The sequence below is a fragment of the Electrophorus electricus genome, chromosome 8, assembly GCF_041902795.1.
Source record: "Electrophorus electricus isolate QZ-2024a chromosome 8, ASM4190279v1, whole genome shotgun sequence".
Classification (NCBI taxonomy): Eukaryota; Metazoa; Chordata; class Actinopteri; order Gymnotiformes; family Gymnotidae; genus Electrophorus; species Electrophorus electricus.
In genome coordinates, this window is record NC_137504.1 from 13,913,932 (window position 1) to 13,934,607 (window position 20,676).

Consider the following 20,676-nt stretch of genomic DNA (forward strand, 5'->3'; position numbering starts at 1 on the left):
ATGCAGTGCACGAACATTCCAGCACCAGAACAGGAAAACGCCGGCAGAGATTCGCAAATAACACCCTAGATACAAAGGTACGCAATTTAATTCACTGTCAAAGTCATTCATGTCACCTGAGGATTCTTCCATTTTATTAATTTTCCATTCATAGTCTACATGAGATTCAATTAGAAACAATAGTGCCTAGGAAATAGCAGAGAGGGGGGGAGGGTTTTTTTTTTCACAGTGGGAAGCAAGAAATCCGAAATTGTCACAAAAATGGTGCTTATATAATAGGCAGCTGACAGGTCCAATCCATACAGAACTCAAAAAAAAAAAAAGTTTTTTTTTTTTTTAAATCGCTCAGCGTTTTTATGATCGTACAAAAGTAGGGCTGAAAAAATAGACAATGTCTGCAATTAGAGATGTGATGGTGAAGCCCACAAACATAAAAGCTATGTAACTACCACATGCCTAAATGTAAATGACAGCAATGATAAAGATAAGGGCCGAATAGTCATTACTGTTGAACTAAGCAGTCATCATCAATACAATCAAAGAGTGGCCTGCCTGCTGCTTCACTGCACTGACAGCCCCCTAATCTGATCTTACTGATAACATGGAAGGAGATCTTCTGCAGATGTTCTGTTAGTGCCAGGCTATTTTAGCATTAGCATCTTGGGTCATGGCCAAACACCATATAATGCCACCAAGGCCATTTCAGAACTTGTAGAAACTGTGGTGGCAGCTTTTCCTCATGAAGATTCCCGAGTCTCATTGGATTATGTAGACCAGAGTGTCTCCGATGTCCGCCCTCAGGCCGTTGTCGCTCACGTGCACCGTCCTCTCGTCCAGGTCGACGTGGAAGGTGGACTTGTCCGAGAGGGTGAGCTTGCCCTGCTCTTCTCTCCCCAGCACGGGGATTCTGCGGGGGCCAAGCGCCGGGTCCTCGAAGCGCATGAGCTTCACTCTGGATAAGTCTGAGTGAGAATGGTAGTGGGGTTAGAGGCATGGCCATGGCAGCTTCCACTGACTGTCCGTGGGTTTGTTCGATCCATGCACACGACTCACTGATTACTTTGACCGGCACAACGCGCTCTGGGTGAAAAACTGCACTGAGAACACTAATCTATTAGAGGCTCTTTAAAACGTACAGTAATACAAATCAAGACATAATGGTCCAAGTCAGTGAACTGACTTTTTTAAATTACGTTTTTTTTCTTTGGCGAGCAGGTGCTTGAGAATCAATGAATTAAATTATAAAGTCTAACAAAAAAGGAAACCTTGTTATCACAATTGCATCAAATTATTTCCACTTTTATTTATATATATTTTTAACATAATTTAAAAAGAAATGTAATAAGCTAACGCAGTCTTACCCTTGATACCTCTGTTGGCTCTAGCAAGCCTGCGGATTATACTATCCTTGCTGTCTCCCTGCCGGATGTCGATCCGGGTGGAGAAGAGTCCATTGGATGGCTGAGGGTTCAGCAGGGATACGGACACTCCAGGCTGGGGGGGGGAGGAGATGCTTCCTGTTTAAATGATGTCACTAACCCTTCACCAACATTGGCCTGTTGGTAATTACCCTAACGAACGGGACAACGCTGGAATCTACATTCACTTTACTATAAACATTACTTTATTAGAACTACTGTACACTACAGTCTATAACCCAGCTACTTCCATGCACAGCTGGTCATCCTCCCTCGATGCCAAGTTTTTGACCATAGTACTGCTGCTGACTATTTTTAGTGACAGGCCCAACCCAGCAGCAACACTGATATGTTAAACCTCAGAAATGCAGCTGTTCTTGATAACACTCATGCCAGCAGAACACCATAGTATTACCATGTCAGTGAGCGTCACTGCTGTGTTGAGCAACCCAAATAATGTCACCAGTGGTCCTGTGGCTCAGAAACTGGCCAATGAACACAAAGTCTGACACATTGTGCATGACAAAGATACAGTCTGTGGTGTACCCATAAAGTCTCTGGTGAGCGTTGCTATAATACGGGTAGGGGAAGGAGGTAATAGATAGTGCCTTTTGGTACCATGTCAGATCAGTTTTATGAGTCATCATCTACAAACCTCCACAAGCCTGACTTCAACTCATAAAGCTCTTTAATGCCCAAATGCCTGGGCAGCACTAGCAACACAGTAGGGGCGTAATGGTACACAGAAGTCACGGGTCAGTTCACACCAGTTTGGACGTCACGGTTCAGTATAACGGGAATAGAGCCAAAAAAAAAAACCTGCAAATGCAGACGGTTGGGTTTCTCTCCATTTATTTTCATAAGACAGTAGTGCAAGTTACAGTTTGTTCCATAGAGTGACTGTAAAAGATAGACGATTGGCACATCTGGGTGAAGTTTATGGCTTAAGGTTTCAGGTGGAACTCGTGCTTACAAAATTTGACTCTGCATTACATTCATCGATCTCCACATAAGGGTCACCGCATATTCTCTGCAACATGCGTACTGTGATGGTTCAGGACCAATAAACGTACAATAAAACCCACAATGCGGAGAATGTAGCTACAATTAGCCTCCCAATCTCACCCTATGTAGCGGAGGGCTCGAGCAAGGGCGAAAAGTGAGAAAGGCTAGATGAGATTTTTATTTATTTTGTTTTTTGCACGGGCAGGCAAGCGCTTGAGTAGTGGGCCTTACCTCTGATCTGAAAACACTGAATGGTTTCCCTGGGCAACAGTCCTCCTTCACTTTGTCATCAGCCTCGGAGGTGAACAGCACATCTATCTGATCCAGCTATATATATATATATATATATATATATATATATATATATATATATATATATATATATATATATATATATATATATATATATATATATATATATATGAATGAATATGAGAGAGAGAGAGAGAGAGAGAGAGAGAGAGAGAGAGAGAGAGAGAGAGAGAGAGATTGATTATCTAGGTCTATTTTTGAACATGAAAATAGATGTCATTAGGAGTAATTCTGGGAGGCTTGTGAGCTGGCCAGAAAAGTGCCTTGAAATCGTCAAATTTGTGCGACTCCACTAAAAGGTAAGCACTTGGTGGATTTGGTTTCACATAGTAACTTATCCATTTCACCAGTCACGAGTCTTTGAAACAGTTGTTACATAGCGTGGTTGTCCCGCTGTCTACCTCGAGGGAGTTCGTCAGGTAAACAATGTTCTCCAGCAGAACTGCTCGCTCATCAAACTCCAGCTCCAGCTCTAACACCCTAGGTCCCGTCTTCTCCAGGTTGTCCTGACAAACACGTGCACACAAAAAAAATAGGTTTTTGGTCAAACTGTAGGATTGTGTGACGCCTTAAAAAAAAAAAAGCCTCTCTCTCTCCAATATTATTTATTTATATTATATTACACACACACACACGAGAAATATTATTACACAATGTAATATAATCTTACATGACGTGAAAACTAAACCTTTTGGTTTGTTATTTAAACCACATAGCATCTACAGCACATATTAAAATGAGTGCAGTGTCAGCTGTCAGCCAGTGCCTGTACCTTAATCATGGCCACAAACGGCATCACCCGCTTCATGTGCTTTTTCAGCTCCGGCATGACACCCAGCTCCATGGCGATGACCTTGTTGTCAGGCAGGGCTCCGCTGTTGCTCTGGGAACCAAAACGAGACGAGCGAGACACACACAGTGAGCCCTGGATGGCATTATGTCACCCTCAGTCGAGCCCCTTGTTTGGAAGGCTTTTCTTGACAAAGGTGAGCACGGCTAAAGCCCTAAAATGGCCACAAAGGATTTTCAGGATTATTTTTGTTTTAAATTAAAGAACATGCGATTTCTTTGGATGGATTGACAAAATGGCAGCTGAACTTGGGGGGCGAAAACTCTAAGCATGGCCCAATTACAATCAATCAACTTATGATTTTCAATAAATGCTTTTAGAATTAAAACTAATGATCTTGTGTTATCTTTATGTTTTGTCATTCAGGGGAAATAATGAAAAAATAAGGCCCTAGACAGCTGAATGGATTGTCCAAAAAAAAAAAAAAAAGTTTTATACATAAAGTATGTAAATTATCTTAAAACATATGGCCTTGTTCACACTGCAGGCAAATCTGATTTTTTTTCGTTAATCATATTTTTAGACTGAGCGTGCCCAGATTGCAGAAGTTACAAGTGACCAGATCCAGTATGTTTAATTGGACTGTAGGCTCATTTGCTTTCATATCCACATTAGTTGTCATAGTAACGATGCAAGCATGCAAACGCTGTCTAGTGTGAGGCCAACGAAATGCTGGCTATCTAGCTAGCACTCTGGAGATGTCATTGTGAACTATTGCATTCTTAAAAACATTATATTATATATCCAGACAGAAATTCAGAGGGTGGCTTAAATCTGTTGTTGCTGGGTAATGCAGTTAGGTGAGGTACACGGACCTGTGCTGTTTGTGTTATTTCAGATCTTGTTATTGCACACTTATTATGTGGGAGGGGGAGAGAAAAGATTCCACATGAAATCCCTTCTGACTGCTTAAATAGTCGCACTAGAAAATATTTGAATTTGCTGTGCATCTGATTTCATATGACTTTGTAGTGCAGTATGCCCAACATCTTTCCTGCGCAAATGGAAAATATCTAACGTGTATATAAAAGAGACAGAAAAAGAACAAAAGCTGTCTAAATAACGCTTGCCTTTGACACTCTCACACTTGACATGAGGCTAGTTGACTTCAAGCCAACTACACTTGGAAAATCCAAAAATCTGGAGTGTTGGATTGTGTATACAGTGGTAGAACCAAGTCTGCAGGCAACACCACTCATGCAGCATGCTGTGAAAAGAACAGTCCTACTGTACTTTAGGGAAATCCCTCTGAAGTACACTCAAATGAATGAAAATCATTAACGGCCCATGACTTGACCCTTTCAAAAGGATCCACTTTAAAACAGTGCACATTTCACAGTGTGTTAGAATGCACCTTATTTTTTAGACAGTGCCTTCAAAAACGAAATACTGCAGTAACAAAAGGTCATTCTCCTCAAACTGACACTCTGGAACAGGGGAAGAGTTATCAGCCATTTTGATTGTTTTTTTTGTTGCAAGGCCTCAGTCGAACGATTTCGTGTTTATATCTTCTGTAAAGGATGACATTAAGCCTTACCTTGTAGTGTCTACCCAGGACAGAGAGGGCGCTGTGCTGCCAGGGTGGGTAGCTCTTTGCCACGTAGACAGTGCAGTGAGTGGGTCTGGCTGGAGGTTTACTGTATCCTTTCTGGGGGGGGGGCAGAATAAATGAGCTTGCCAAAACCATCAGGTATGATTAACCATAAAATATGATGTCCCTATAATTAGTTTCTCTTGGATGTAAATTCCTCTTTAGTTTAGGCTTCAAAATTCTGTATACCATTACAAAACCCAGTAACGCACTAGTGTGGATTGTATCAGTAATTTCAGTTTCTCTGGGACTGGTTTTCACACAGGTACGTTTCATTTATAAATGTCAATTTGGCCCTGGCAGCAGTCGTTTGCTACTATTTTTGTGCACTGAACCATTCAGACTTACCCAAGCCCCCTTTTCCCCTAAAGCCCAGCTTTCTACATCAGAACCCGACATCCATTACCACACGGTGGCGATGACATGGCTGAGAAAAGCCTGCCCTCCCCCGCCCCCGGGATGGCACTGTTAATGGCGTCTGAAAGAGACGAGGTGCCACCTTGAAAGCGAGGGGTGGGGATGGGGGGGGGTTGCTCATTCCTTTTTTTTTTTTTTTTATATGGTCAGTGAAGACACGGAGCTCCCAGAGCGCTCATACCGTGCGGCATTTGTTGCCTCGTGTCTGCTTGGCGCCTCGGGCTGACTCCGTGCGTGTCCGCTCAGCATAAAGCCTAACCAGACACTGCCAGGGAGGGGCTTGGACCATGCCCGAGGCAGAGTCACTGCAATTGGTTCATGAGCGAGATTCTGAGCTTCTTTGGGCTGCTTGCTGGGGCATTTACTCTGGGCTGAAAGGCAATGTGCAGCTGGGTGATTTAGGTTCACTAGTATGGAAGCGTTAGGGTCAGGTATGGCCAATGAGACATTTACAGGATGTGCAAAAGGCGATGTATTAATAAGAGATCGGATGTGTTGAAGAGGCGGTGATGGGTGGAGAATGGAAAGAGGGAGCTAGAAAACCGGACAGAAGTCAGTGCTGACCTGGATTCAGTCCTTTATTCAGCTGAACACATGATCAGGGAGCTGGAGGATTTTGGGGGTGGAATCAGGCACTGCAAGTGGCATAATTCTAACAGCAAGAGCTAGACTGCAAATGTTGAACATTTGCAGAGACTGAGTCCACCCTGACTTTATGGAAGCTTGCAGGCAAGACATTCTGATGCCGGTCACAAATTACACCGTTTCCCTAAGGGTTTGTATCAGGGCATTTTCTTTTGACCTTTCCTGATTGTGATTAGCTTGCTTAATAACTTCCACATACAGTAAGGTGCGCACACACTACCTTGTTCTTAGGAGGCTGCATGTAGGCTTTGAGGCGCAAACGAAGGTCATGGGCGGTCTCCATCAGGTACTGTGAAGATCGGATCAGAACCTCGTCTACTGGGCCAGCCACAGGCCAGCTAGCCTTCATCAGCGAATCACTCTGTGGACCAGCAGCAGCATACAGTCAGGCAAAGCCACTGTTTAAAAGCATACCTAGTGAACAAAACTGCATTTTCGTGGTCAGTCCCAAGAAGACTTATTGTATCTAATGGGCAAGGAATTTTGAAACAAATTGTCGTATTTCTCTTGCCATGGAGAACATACATAACTTCAAGGTGATTGAATTTACTGCTCAGTCTGATTTCATATGTCCCGCCCCATTCAAATAAACCCTCCCACTTGGTCATCCTTCCAGTGCAGTGCACGTTTGTGATTATTGCACCATTGCAAAACGCCCTCCCCACCCCCAGGGGGCCATAGGGAGCAGTCATTAGCATACAAAATCAACAGACAGAAAATCACCTTTCTTCACAGTAGCAGAAACAGCAGAAACACTAACATCTGCACAGATATGTTGCACTGCGAAAAAGAAAACAAAACCCACTTTTACCAGTGTTTGTGGCACACGAATCTACTTTGCTGATTACAGTAGCACAGTTGAAAAACAATTCCTTACTGTATGAGGAGACAAACAAGAGAGAAGTGACAATTGCTTTCTCTGAGCAAAACCATACTATGGTGGAAACTGGGTAGTAGTGATCATGATTTCCCACATATAAATAGAATGTGCACAATACAACTAAAGACGTGTGGTCAGAGTCTAGAGGATGTGATGGTACAGGACCAACACACGGCCAGGCACCAGGCTCTGAGAACTTTAAACACACACACACACAAACACACCTTCCCCAGTAGGGCCCAAGTGTATTCACACAGATGGGGGCAGATGGGCGCCAGCAGCAGGGTCTGCTTCTCAATAAACTGGAACACCAGGTCTCGGTGCATGCCCTCGATGGCCAGCTCTCTGTATTTATCTTTTGCTGCCTGGGAGGTGTTAAAAGGTGTTAAGGCATAAATTATGTTTGGTCACAATTCAGTGATTAGGGTCCAGAGAACACATTTTATTTAGGAGACAGAATACTGTTTGTGTGTGTGTGTGAGTTACCTGGAACTCAAAAAATCCACTCTTTAGTGCCTCTTTGTACATCATCCTCTCATAGTGCTGCTCAGTCTTCATGATACCCGAGTTCATTTCACTAGAGACAAAGAAGGAATCAACTTCTGACATTTTGCATGAAAAAGATATTCAAAGCATCTCCACAAGCGGCGATGCCAGATGGTGGTCCATTTCCCAAAATGCCAGCGACGCCCACCCAGCTTTAGGAGATGGCAGAATGGACCAGGAGCTCACGGACACACACACGGACACGGACACCAACCATTTAGGGCAGCGTTTACCTAGCGAACACCCGGTCGTTGAAGGTGTCTGGAGGCCCGGTCCTCAGGCTGTTTTGGTTGGCGATCATCTCCTTGACCCACTCCACCCAGGTGTAGAGGCGTAGGATGCCAGCATCAGCCATGGCTTCCACAAAGTTGGCGTCCTCCACTGTGTCTCCAGCGTCGGCCAGGGCCAAGCGCATACCTGGGGGAGAGAGGAGAACCACAGCAAGATCTTTATCCTGCTTATTTATATAAAAATAAATAAATAAATAAATAAATCTTAGCACAGGAACTTAATAGCAATTAAACAGTTGCGCAACTGGTTTCTTAAATTGCAGTTTGCATAAACTTGTTTGGGGGCCATATGGTCTAATTAATTCAATTAAGTGACTAAAGAAAGAAAGCAAACAATTTTTTAAAAAAATGACAGACTATAATTGGTCCAGTTGGCATCATAACATTTTACAGACCAGGAAAAACAAGTACTTGTACTGACTTTCTAACCTCCATTCCATGCTGTTCATAATATATTGCATATTTCTCTTAGAGAACCATATATCTCCATAAATAAGACAGGTACATACTACACATTTACATTTTACACATACATACAAATGTGCACGTGCACGCACACACACACACAAAAAAAAGTGTGTGTGCATGCACACAGACACAAGCACACATTCTCTGATGAGAGCCCGCCAGACGTCCACAATTCTGTCCAGATGGACTATTCTATTCTCAGACTTCAGATGAAACTGAACAGAACTCAGTCATGACGACTCACTCCCCTGGGGTAATCTCATTCTGTTCATTCAGCCCCAAAACGTCAGAAACGCAAACAAATGTCCATCCGTCTCATGGCTCAGTAAACATGGAACATGCCTCACCAGCTTCTTAGAGGAGGGTAGACAAAACAAGGCAGACATGAGGAATGGTCGAGTGTGGCAGATGTGTTCGGGAGCACTCACCATCTGCAGAGAACTTAGCAATGGCTTGACTCAGGGTGAGGAAGTTGCCAGTGGATTTGGACATCTGTTGAACACAAACAGAGTTTATCAGGTGGATGGACTACATAATAAGCGGTCACACACCCAGACAGAAATTGACAATCTCAGTTTTTCATAAATGATGTAGAAGGGGGGGGGGGGGGGGGGGGGTTTAAAAGTCACCTTTTCAGAATTTAACAAGAGGTGTCCATTAGCACGAACTGCCTTGGGCCACTTTCCACTGCAAGAAAAAAAACAAATTTTAAATCTTTGCATGAGCCATTCCGTGAAACCGGTCGAAAACACAAAGTAGGGCTGGTCACTTTACATGCAAGCTTCTGTCCACATGTTTCCATAAGAGACTACACAAGTGTTGGACAGGTGAGACATTTGACTGCTTCTGTTCATGGTTGTGGACCATGTTAATGTGAACTAACTTGCATTAAGAGTCGGCATAATCTACAAAGCAGAAATTATTTTGTATAAGAAAAAAGGGGTTGATGGAGCAGAGAATGAAACAGTCAGGAAATGTCCTGTCATGAAAGAAGGCTGTGAAAGGAGCAGCCAGAAAGTTGACAGCAAAGTCTGAGAGAAAGTCAATCAATTCCTATCCTAGGCTGTGCTGCACCTTAAAATGCAAGAGCAAAGTGACAGATTACTGTTTTACATTTTCAGTAACTCTGAACAAGTTGAGGTGCATTTAGAAAAAGCTCTTAAGCAGAGAACTCTCAAATATGGGAACCTATAGTCTTAGAAACTACAATTCTCAATTCTTTTTAAAAATAAAGTTTTGTAGAATGCACCACCTGTCGTTAGGCCACATAGCCACATGGTTGTAGAGGTAGTAGGAGAGATGGTTAGGCACCAGGTCTTTCCCAGAGATACGGGCATCCACAGGGTACCAGTACTCAAACTCCCTCCTCATGGCGAGCAGGTGCTCCTTGGGGATGTCCGTCTTGGGGAAGGGTGCCGTTTTGAAGAAAATGAAGTCCCACACCTCCCTGCTCATTTGCTCCGGTCTATGGAAGGAAAACAGTGTTTACTGTTGCTGTTTTCTGAGTCTTCATAGAATTCTAGTGGCATTTTATTCAAAGGAGCATTTGATTACAAAGAGTATGCACATAACCCTTTAACATGACATAGGAAGAAGGTGCATACCATTTTTTCTCCTAAAGAATTCCTTCTTTCAATCAGCTTTTTCAAAGCACAAAATCATGTAGATTAAATGTATGGCAATTAACGCCCGCATCATACTGGCACTGCCAGCTGGCTAGAAAATTCACCATGTTCTTGTGGCTACGTCTACGGCAAAGATGTTACTTTGTGTAAAAAAAACAAAACAAAACCACCAAGTAGCTTTTTTTTCCTGGGCAATTAAGTCGCTGGTGGCCTTCTATTAAGCAGCCCCCCCCCCAGTCTGCAGTCCACCCAGAGAATGGGCATGCGGTACCTGATCCCCAGGGGAGACGGGCCCTGCCCGCTGAGAGTACCACCCTGGAGCAGGTGGGCCACGGTGTAATAGGCCATGTAGATGGTGGAGTCTGACAGGGACTCGATCAGCCACTGCTCATCCCATGGCAACCGTGTTCCTATGGAAACAAAAAGAAACACAAAAGAAACTCAGAATAAATAAAGAATTTTTAAAAAACAAAAACAAAAACAAACAAACAAACAAACAAACAAAAACAGACACTATGAGAGAACTGCAGGTGAAATATTGAGTGGTTCTGACACATAGACGGTCATTAGGGGGAGACCAGGCATTTCAGTTGACAGTGGTGATTAATTCCAGCTATGATTTGAAACAGCCTTTAGAAGCTAATTTTAAAAAATAAAAATAAAAAAACAACCATTTTTATCAAAGAGAAAATATTCTTCTGTCAATAGGATGGCAAGAAAAGAGCTTCTAGCAACAATAACGATGTATTGATGAGAGGAGAGGGTTGCTAGAAAAAAAAAAAAGTGGATCTGGGTATTGCAAAAACGCCTTCACCATTCCATTTCCCATTTTCCTTGAAGGTGGAACCAAAGACTTAGTACCGAAACTTCAGGGCACCTGCTGGATCGGTTCTAAAGAGGCAGAGAGAAAAGCAGCCTCACCTAGACCATATGTTCTGGAGCATGCATGCTCCTGAAGCCAGGCTAGTGTCGCCTCAAAGTTCTTCCTGGTCTCATCGCAGAACCTTTGAAAACGTGGATGACAATGAAGAGTCAGGCAGCTTTCTGGTTTAATGGTGCGCCACACTTGTGAGTGAGCGATTCTGCTCGTCTTTGGAAGCTTTGTTTTACGTGACTTGTGAAGCCCATAAGAAGCCGCGTGCGTGAAGTGCCCTTACGTCTCCATAGGCTCCAAGGCGTTCATGGCCTGCTGCTTCCACGCTTTGTCCCCGTAATCCAGGTACCTGTGGCAGATAAGAACACCTGGGTCAGGGGTATAAGGGACAAACAGGGGCTGTGGATGCGCAATCAGCTACGAGCCAGGCTCAGGAAGTCGAAGCAATGCAGGTTTAATACTGCCTCATAGTCTAGCTCAATCCAGGATGTGCGGGAGGGGGGGGGGGGGACTCAAAAAAAAGAAACAGCGAAAAAAAAAAAAAAAAATCAAGCAAAACACCACCAACAACAAAAAAACCCTCATCCAGATTTGGGTGGGGTGGTGGGAGTTGGTTATCAGGAGCTTTGCCCATCGCAATGAGGATTTTATCCCAGTTAATCTCGAGCTGTTCCACATTCTGCTGAGACTGTGACTAGAGGAACAACGTTAAAGAGGAACTGAACAACATTCTTGCTCAAAGGTTTTATCTTCTGGGGTTTTTCTGTATAATCGAATGCAGCGTTTCCACTGAGGGAGCCCATTTCTGTGACTGTGTTTCGGACAGACAATTTAATCTTCTATCGGCTAAACAGGCGACAGCTGTGCCTGTCTCACTCAGAAAGGCTCACTCACCACTGGTCACACAGGGCCACTACACACTCATCTGCCGAGCGAGACATCACTTGCTTCTCTGGTTCCATGTAAATCATAGCTTCATCCTGACAAATGCAGAGTTATTTTTTTACTTAATTGGACAGAATTTATTTACATCAATAATAAATAAAATGTGTCTACAGTGACAATGAACCAAACTATAAACGTAAAGCCTCTTCATGGGGTACCAATTGACCTATACGATCATTTACATCATTGCTTATGCTGTCCTGAAAATATGAAGCTCTTCTTCAAATCAGGATTTATTAAATATAATATAAAATGTCTACTGTTGCGCACACACACACACACACACACACACACACACAAATCAACCTTGTCAACCATCATCTTCTGAATGGGCTTCTTCACATCCTGGACCCTTTTTCCCTTAAACTCTTCAACCAGCATAATCTATGGGGGGGGGGGATATAATACAGTCATGTTGATGATGAAGATGATAGTATTAGTAGAGGATTCCTGGGCTTAATGCTGCAGCCTTACCCCTTCATAGAAACCTTTGAGGTAGACCAGCTCTTTGGCCTCGGCCAGCTTCTCCCGGTCATTCTGGCTCTGGATCTTCAGCTGGTCACAAACCAGTGGAGCTGACAAGTTCCCATAGCCTGGGATCTCAATGATGGACACCTGGAAGATCAGAACAGAGGCCTGGCTCAGCTACGAGGGTTCTTTAGCATACACGGACGTTCCCAATCGTCCGCTCAGAACCTGACAGAGTCTGAGCGATGGAAGGAATGGTCAGGGGGATGCTCCTTACTGGTTCAAACGGGAGGACCATGTGATCAGCGATTCCATATTTCTCTCTCAGGGCCTGCCGAGAAACAAGCAGCCATTTGGTAATACGGCAACGGTCAATGTTCAGGACAATAAAGATGCTTTAAAAAAAAAAGTAGTCACCTGTTTCTTTTTGATGTCTCTTAGCGCAGCAATGTCATCAGGAGCATCAGACGGGACGCTGGTGACCACTCCCGTGCCTAAGGTCACAAAGGAGACATCAGTAATCCACAGGTCTCACAAACCACTCAGACTAGATGCTTCAACATCTCACACAGCTACTAGAACCTGCCAGTCTGCTAAGAACAGGCTGCAAGAAGGCTCTAGCAGATCAAAATAAAGAACACTAACAGCTCCGGACACATTTGATTCAGTCATGGTGGGGACATCACGGGTGTCCGGGGCTGTGCTGTAGCAAACTCCTGCGCCAGTCGGAGTAAGAGAGAAACAGCTGTATTGAGGCGTAGCTAGGGGGCCTTCTCTGCACCGCCCTAACTCTACACATCTCCACACTCCATTACACCTTGTTTGTCTGGGCTCAAGGTTGAATATAAGCCTGCCTTCACTATGGATGTTAGGAAACAAGGGGAACTGGCCCAGGGCCTATAAAGAGAGGCAACTCTTTTGGTAGTGGTAATGTGATGCACAGTTGAGCAGGGCGAAGAGGAAGGATTTTATTGGGTACCTTTGTCTTCTTTGATGGTAAGCATTGGCAGGGCGTAGATGGTTTTGTAGAAGGTGAGAGGGGCACTCAAGGCGCAGCCAAGAATGTCCTGCAGACAAGGAATGGAGAATTTTACAAGTGAGCATCTGCTAAACTATGTAGAGCAGAAGGAACAGAAAGCATGCAGTACACATGCGCCAAGAGCTTAGAGCACTAAATGTTCTGCAGCAACCATCTGACGAAGAGTTAACCATAGATTCCTTCGTTCCCTTCAGAAAAGCGTCACTGTTCTAGGATGTACTGCAGCCATTAGCCAAGGTAGACTTGCACTGCTGAACTGTCATTCCCTTACAAATAAAGAATTAATCTTCAATTATTTAATCACTTCTTACATACATGGCTACTATCGGAGACATGGCAACACCACCAGGATAATCATTTTCTATGACACCACCTGGTTATTAATGCATATCAAAACCCCATTTGAAGGCTAATGGTGGGGGGGGTTGCCTGCTATGTATTACTGCATTTTGAAGATCACAGAAGTTGTTTTTCACAATGTTTTCTTCATTTGAATGCATGCTGCTGACAAGAAAATAAAAAAATAAAAATAAAAAAATAAGTGGGTTCACTCTCACTGTCGTCCCATGTCTGCCTACAAGTTTCTGCCAGAATTGAAGGAATTGCTCAGCACTATGCCTTATATCTCATACTGAGAGATTTTAATATACTTGTTAATAAATTGAAACAATCAAGGATATATAACAGCCTGCTATCTTCGACACCCATAGTCATAGCCAGTTACTTGATTTGATCTGCTCTACCGGCCTTGACGACATTACGTGGTACCTTTGTTGTTATCTCTGATCATAACACTGAATGCAAGATTGAACACAATGTTCCTACTCCCTTTTGGGACCAACCTAAGAAAACATTTATACTGTATCACAATATTACAAGCCTCTCATTTTGCCCAGTCACTATTTTTCTCCCAGTCTCAGTTCCCATCTAAGGTCTCTGATTCTGAAGACATGGTCGCTGTAGAAACTCTAATGTATTGAATCATCATGCCATTTAAAAAGCAGGCAGGCTCCAGCTGCTCACTTCTTCTCATGGTATACTTCGGAGCTGGCAGTCAGAGAGCTGGTACCTGGAACATCCTTATGAGAAAACTGGGCTCACTGTACATTTAGAGGTCTAAACCAAGTATATGCACAAGCACTGGGAATGCCTAAATGCTGCTCATTCATGTTATTTGTACCATTACAAATGAGGGTGGAAGCAATTATAAAAATCTGTTTGCCATCATTAAGAAGTTCACTAAATCCTAGTCGCAGCTGAAAAATGAGGCTTTTCCCCCCATTTTTTTGAAAAAATTATAAACATCAATTCAATTCTGTTCTTTCCCAAATCTCAACCCCTGAATCTTCTGAGCATTTGTTAAATAATTTTACTAATGTTGACTCTCAATTTCTGAAATCATAAGTATATCTAACTCCTCCTCCGCCTCCTCTCAACTCAACCCTGCTCAAACATTCATTTTGAAATTCTGAAACTTCACTAGTTATTTCTTCCCATTTCATACTTAATAAATAAATCCCTAAAAAGGTCAGATATTCTTCCAATCCCTTTTAAAACAATGGTAGTTTCAACTCTCCTTAAGAAGACCAGCCAGTTTATTTGAATAATTATATGCCGAGTTCTAATCGTACTTTTCAGAAGGTACTGAAAAAGGTAGTTGCTATGCAGCTCAAGGCTTTCCCCTCCAAACACAATCTCTATAAGCCCTTCCAGTCTGCTTTTACACAACACACAGCTCTGAGACTGCCCTACTGAGAGTCATTAATGATTTTCTTTCAGTGGACAGTGGTGCACTTAGCATTCATCCTGTACTTGACCAGTTCTCTGATGGTTTAGGTCCTACTTCCCTGACAGGCAGCATTTTATTAGTATTGATACATCTTTGACTACCCCCATTACTCAAGGAGTACCTCAGGGTTCAGTCCTTAGTCCTATTCTCTTCATTATTTATGTGCTCCCTCTTGGTCAAATCATCAACAAGCATGGGCTTAGTCTTCTTTATTATGCCAATGACACCCAAATTTATGTTGGCACCAGATCCACCTCTGATCTGCCACCCAGTTCTCTCATGAAATGTATATTTGAGTTATAGAACTAGCTTTCCAATTTGTCAAGATAAAAACAAAACTGAAGTTCTTTTTTAACTGCCCCTAACTCTGTCTTCTAAATTTCCCAATTTTGTCCTGAATAAAGATGGTGTCACTATGGACAGTGAGTGCAGGTATGACAGTCTTGGTATACTGTTTGCAATATTGCTCATATCCATGCTCAGTGTCAAAGATACAACTACCTCTTCCAGAAACACACACCCATGTTTTCATTCTTTCTTGATTGTTTGCAATTCTCCCTTCACTGGTCTACAATCCAAAACCATAAACATACTACAGTATATTCAGAATTCAGCCACTAGGGTTCTCACTCAAAGCAAACATTCAGAGGCTACCACTCCAATCTTACACCATACACACTGGCTGCCCATTAATGTATGCATACGATTCAGACTACTCATTACCTTCAAGGCACTGAATGGGGTAGTGCCCTCCCAAAATTGTGGAACTCTTTGCCACAATACTTACCACCCATTTCTTTAATTAAAACCTGAAATAACCTCTAAACCATCCACTACTCATTAGTTTTGCGTTTATTTGCCTGTTGTTCATATGTACATCAATTTGTGTTCATTGTTGATCTTGTGTTTATTATGACCACTGTTCATCTGTACAGTAACCTTGAGCTCTGGAAAGACACTTTCATGTGTGAATAAATTAATAATAATAATAAATGTATTATTATTATTATTATTATTATTATTATTATTAATTTACAAAAAAGTATTTCTCTGTTCTTCCTTCCCTGCCATCATTACAAACTGCATTATAACTTGCAATGTCAAACAGATCTACTGACCGATAGTTTGGTAGGTAGATGTAAAACATTATCTCTAACAATCTGGTATAGAAAAAAGGGAAAGAAAAAAAAAATTTGTGGGCAGCTGAGAACATATGCATGTACATGTGCATGCATGTGTGTGCATGTACAGCTAACCTGGCCCATGATTTGTATGATGACAGGCACCACGCCGTTCTCCTTGGTGAAGCCCTGGTACGCCATGTTCCTGGCCGCCCTCTGTGTGCAGATGAACACGTCACTGCTGGCAGTCTCGAAGGCAATGTACTTCATGTCAGGTCTGATCCAGCAGTTGGTCTGCCCGAACATGGTCTCCGGCCTCAGGGTTGCTGCCACCAGGAACACACTCTTGCCTTTTAGGGCACTGGTGGAGATGGGACACAGAGGGGCAAGTCATGGCTTTGAGAGAACAAGTAGTTAACTCGTGCCGAGCTTAGCAATAACCTCCTAAAGCCGTCTGTCTTTTGGACACAAACAGGCCACTGTGCTGAACACCTAACTTAGTGCTGAGCAAATGTAATGGCAGGGATGTTCCAGGCACCTCTGTGCCAACAGAGATTGAGCTTGAACTGAAGCGGGTTTGTTTTGTATATTTTTGGGGTGTGGGGGCTCAGTTGCAAACCACTAGTCATGAACACACGTGACTAGACACAAATCAATAATGGAGCTGTGCAACTCGAACCATTAATGAGCTTAGTTGCAGGTGTTTTGGGGAACTGAATTAATATCAATAAAAAAAAAAAAAAAAAAAAAAAAAAAATTTAAAAAAGGAGAACATAAAAATGATTGAAAAGAAATAGCTTCCCTGTGTTCTTGTCTCTAGCTATACTATTTTCCCACCTACTGGGCTGTACAAATAAGTGTTGTATTTCAGAGCATTGTAAACAAAGTCATAGATTTTAGTATTAAACCCAAATAGTAATTAACATTTCAATATACTATAATTTTTATTGCCAATATACTATAATCTGTATTGCTAAGTGCATTCTCACAATCTGGTGTACAGTTTATGTAGAAAAGCTACCCCTGTTAAGTCCGCTAACTGCAGTGATGCTGAGACTGGTGTAACATGCTCCCATCTCTGTCGGATGCTTCCACCACAAAGAGGCAACACGCTGCTGTAAAGCAAAGTAGACTTTGCTTAAATGATATGTTTGTTATGCAAAACATACTGGGCCGGGCTGTATAAGCCTATCCGTGAGTCCCTACCGATGAATGGGCACCACAAAGGCTGCATGGGCAACACTTAAAACATGTATGGTGGAACAATTGTAAAACAAACAAACAAAAGCCAGCATTTTAGTGAACCTCCAGTGATATATTTTCTCTTCTTGAGAGAGCAACAGTAATTAGAATTGTTTTTCAGGACACCCACAGAGAAATGAACTCAAGCCAGAGGGCAGCATCAGTATCACTTCTAAGACAAAGTAGTTAACTTTGGTTTAAGAAAAGAAAAAAAAAAAAACTGATTGAATTCTGTTACACCATCACTAAGGTAGAATATTTTATGCCAAGACCCACTCCCTCCCTACCACCCACACACATCAGTAACCAACTGTCCACCAGCCCCAGGGAGGAGACAGTTGCCTTGAGTAAGCCCTAGATTCTGTACCTTAGTTTTGCTGGGTAGGGTTCAATCATCTTCATTTTGATAAGGGTGTACTCTTGAGGGCCAACTCCCTATAACAGAAAAATAACATTCTACTTAGAAATAACAAATCTTTAAAAATGGTTTTAACTCTAAAAATAGTAAAAGTGTTAATAATAATAATAATAATAATAATAATAATAATTTATTATTATTATTATTATATAGGAGTAGCAGTAGCACACTAAATTTAGTTCAACCACAGTAACCCACCTCTCCAGTCTGCCTGTCATGGTCCATACAGGGCTGTCCATCCTTTGGAGAATAAATCGTATACCTGTAGTGTTGGATGAGAAATTGTCATTTCCCATGCATTTTAAGGCATCAACCACACCAAAAAAAAAATAAAAGGCAGCTTTAAGAACCTTACCTTTTCCCAAACTTGATCTTTTTCCTCTCTTTCAGAGTGACAAACTGCCACCTCACAAAGGAGTCATAGAAAGGGTTTACATCGGTTGTGATGAAGGACCGACGCCAGTCCACCTACACCACACAGGCTTTTTAGACCAACATTTCTGAGAAAACTTTCCTATGCTTTCAAATTCATTGTCAGTGCAGAAATCTAATTTTGTGTTACCTTATAGTTATGCATACCTAACTCAGTCTGACATGTCTTTTAGGTCAATATCCTTTCACACAGCAAAACCACCCATTACCCTGAAGAGTTAAACATGATGCGCGCCACATTAACATCCCCATGTGATCTCCCAATGCATGTGCTTTCTACCTTCACACCCATGCTCTTCAGGTCTTTCACTGCTATTGGGGGGAAGTAGTCCAGCCAGTGCTCCGCATGGGCAAATTTCACAATCTCCTCATCCCTCAGCCCCAAAGATTTCATGATGTCCCACTGGAACTTGGAACCACCGGCCTTTGCAGCTGCTTTACTCTGCCATGGGTTTGTATACGGAGAGATCTGCTAATGTGTCCGTCGCAATACAACACAGCAAGCGTTTAGGCTATACCAAACACTTGACCTGACAGACTTGCTGTATCCTCACCAACCACGTCACTTTAGTCTACACCAACAAACATTATGTAACGTGCCAAGTAATTGCAGCAAGGACATATATTCCAAAGTAATTTGGTATACAGATGGAGGTACATAGAAACAGCACAATTATTGGCTTATGAAAGAGACCCTGCAGTCCAATGTAATTTTTACCTTCTTCCCCTTTGCCTTGTCCTTGATTATGATCTCATCATTTGTCTTCGACTTATCTTCAGTTTCCTCGTCCTCTTCATCTGGGAACTCGGGTGGGTTGCCATAAAGCTCCATCTCTCGCTTTAACTTATCTGCACAAGCCTATGGTGACAAATTTATACTCTACATATACTTTTGTGTAGGTGGATGTGATGTGATGATTATATTCTACTGATGAAATCCTTTAAAGATAACACAAACCACTTACTTTGATGGGCATTCCAGTGCAATGCAGTCCAAATGGGAAAAGGCAACGTTTTCCCTTCAAACGCTGATACCCCATTGCAAACTGCAAGTCACATTGCAATAAACATGTTTCACATTTACATTCTTTAAGGAGTCCCTACATACTCCATTAGAGACGACAACGTATATGGTGATATGTAAGAAATCACCTTTAAACATCTTCCAAGGACAAAACTGGCCAATGATGATGAGCAAATGGGCAAAAACTTACCTCACACTTAGAAAGGCAGAATGTGTGACCAAGATGAAGCCTCCCATTCATGTACGGATAGGGGAAGGTAACAAAGTACTTGTTCTTACTGTGAAGTCAATGAGTCATTAAAAGAAAGTCATAGTCATTCTCAGTGACAGTAATACTTAGTAACAGCACTGAAATACACATGCATCGTGAACGTACCCATCCTCGGTGTTCGTCGGTGCCTCACACTGGAACAACTTTTCCTTTTCCCATTTCTGCTGGACCTCCTCCTCAATCTTCCGCAAGAAGTCGAGCTTTGCTGTACCTTTCCGTTCCTGAAACGGTGAGGGATCGTGAGTATACAAGCAGCGAAATACAAAATTAAAGTACGGACAGCTTGAAAATACTTCAGAATAAGAATAAAGAAAATGCGGTTGCATCAGAACTTGCAAACCGTTGGGTACCTAGTTAGCCAAATAGCTATGCGGAGCTCTGAGTGACAGCCCAGCATGCCCCAGCAAGCTGATTTAAAAGAACTAGCTAGCTAGCTAGCTAACCGCTAACGAGCGAGACATTTTTCCAGAATAACTAAAAGTCAGCAACATTCATGCACTTTCCCACCCCTTCCATCAACGCGCCTTACAAAATAATTCCTTTTTTCATTTATCGTTAGATTACATGCTTATTTTAAAACGACAGCAAAGTACCATACCAACATAAGTAACTTAGCACAAAAAGCGAGCAAGCTACCTAGCTAGCTAACATAGCTAGACAGCCTAGCAAGTTCACTAGTAGCATGTTTAACGGTTTCATAAGATAGCGTCTACGTTTTAACTTCAAATTAATGCACATGACCTGTCTAAAGTAATTATTATACGATTCTCAAAAGACGTCAACCCTACCGTCATTCTTATTTTGTTGTGGACAACTTTTGACGGGTGAGTAAAACTGAGGACCCACGCCACCGGCTTTTACGGGACTTTGCTGATGACACGCTTAGCAAGAGACAGCGCACTCGGGCGATGAGCATTCTGGGAAATGTAGTTCAATTGCAGCTGCATGCGGTACAAAGCAAAGCCATATATCACGTTACGCACTCAATCCACCAGCACAAAAAATA

General features: G+C 42.5%; 1 protein-coding gene across 2 annotated transcripts; it reads right to left on the reverse strand.

Annotated features, from left to right (window-relative positions):
* Nucleotides 1–112: 112 nt before the first annotated feature.
* On the reverse strand, nt 113–20,602 carry lars1b (leucyl-tRNA synthetase 1b). 2 transcript variants are annotated; one of them, XM_035527155.2, is made up of 32 exons: nt 20,459–20,602; nt 19,776–19,891; nt 19,590–19,677; nt 19,341–19,421; nt 19,094–19,234; nt 18,656–18,817; nt 18,299–18,411; nt 18,142–18,205; nt 17,893–17,960; nt 16,419–16,644; nt 13,314–13,401; nt 12,752–12,828; nt 12,612–12,665; nt 12,341–12,481; nt 12,173–12,250; nt 11,816–11,901; nt 11,205–11,270; nt 10,969–11,051; nt 10,319–10,457; nt 9,675–9,887; nt 9,052–9,109; nt 8,851–8,914; nt 7,898–8,081; nt 7,605–7,695; nt 7,343–7,483; nt 6,459–6,599; nt 5,123–5,233; nt 3,508–3,618; nt 3,137–3,241; nt 2,655–2,750; nt 1,362–1,494; nt 113–962 (listed from the first exon to the last, which is right to left on the reverse strand). In XM_035527155.2, the coding sequence occupies exons 1-32, from the start codon at nt 20,462–20,464 to the stop codon at nt 757–759; spliced, it is 3,531 nt and encodes a 1,176-aa protein (XP_035383048.1). In that variant the 5' UTR covers nt 20,465–20,602; the 3' UTR covers nt 113–756. The 2 variants fall into 2 exon arrangements, with proteins under 2 accessions (XP_035383048.1, XP_081575165.1); XM_081719039.1 differs by having other exon boundaries at nt 18,656–18,847.
* Nucleotides 20,603–20,676: the final 74 nt, after the last annotated feature.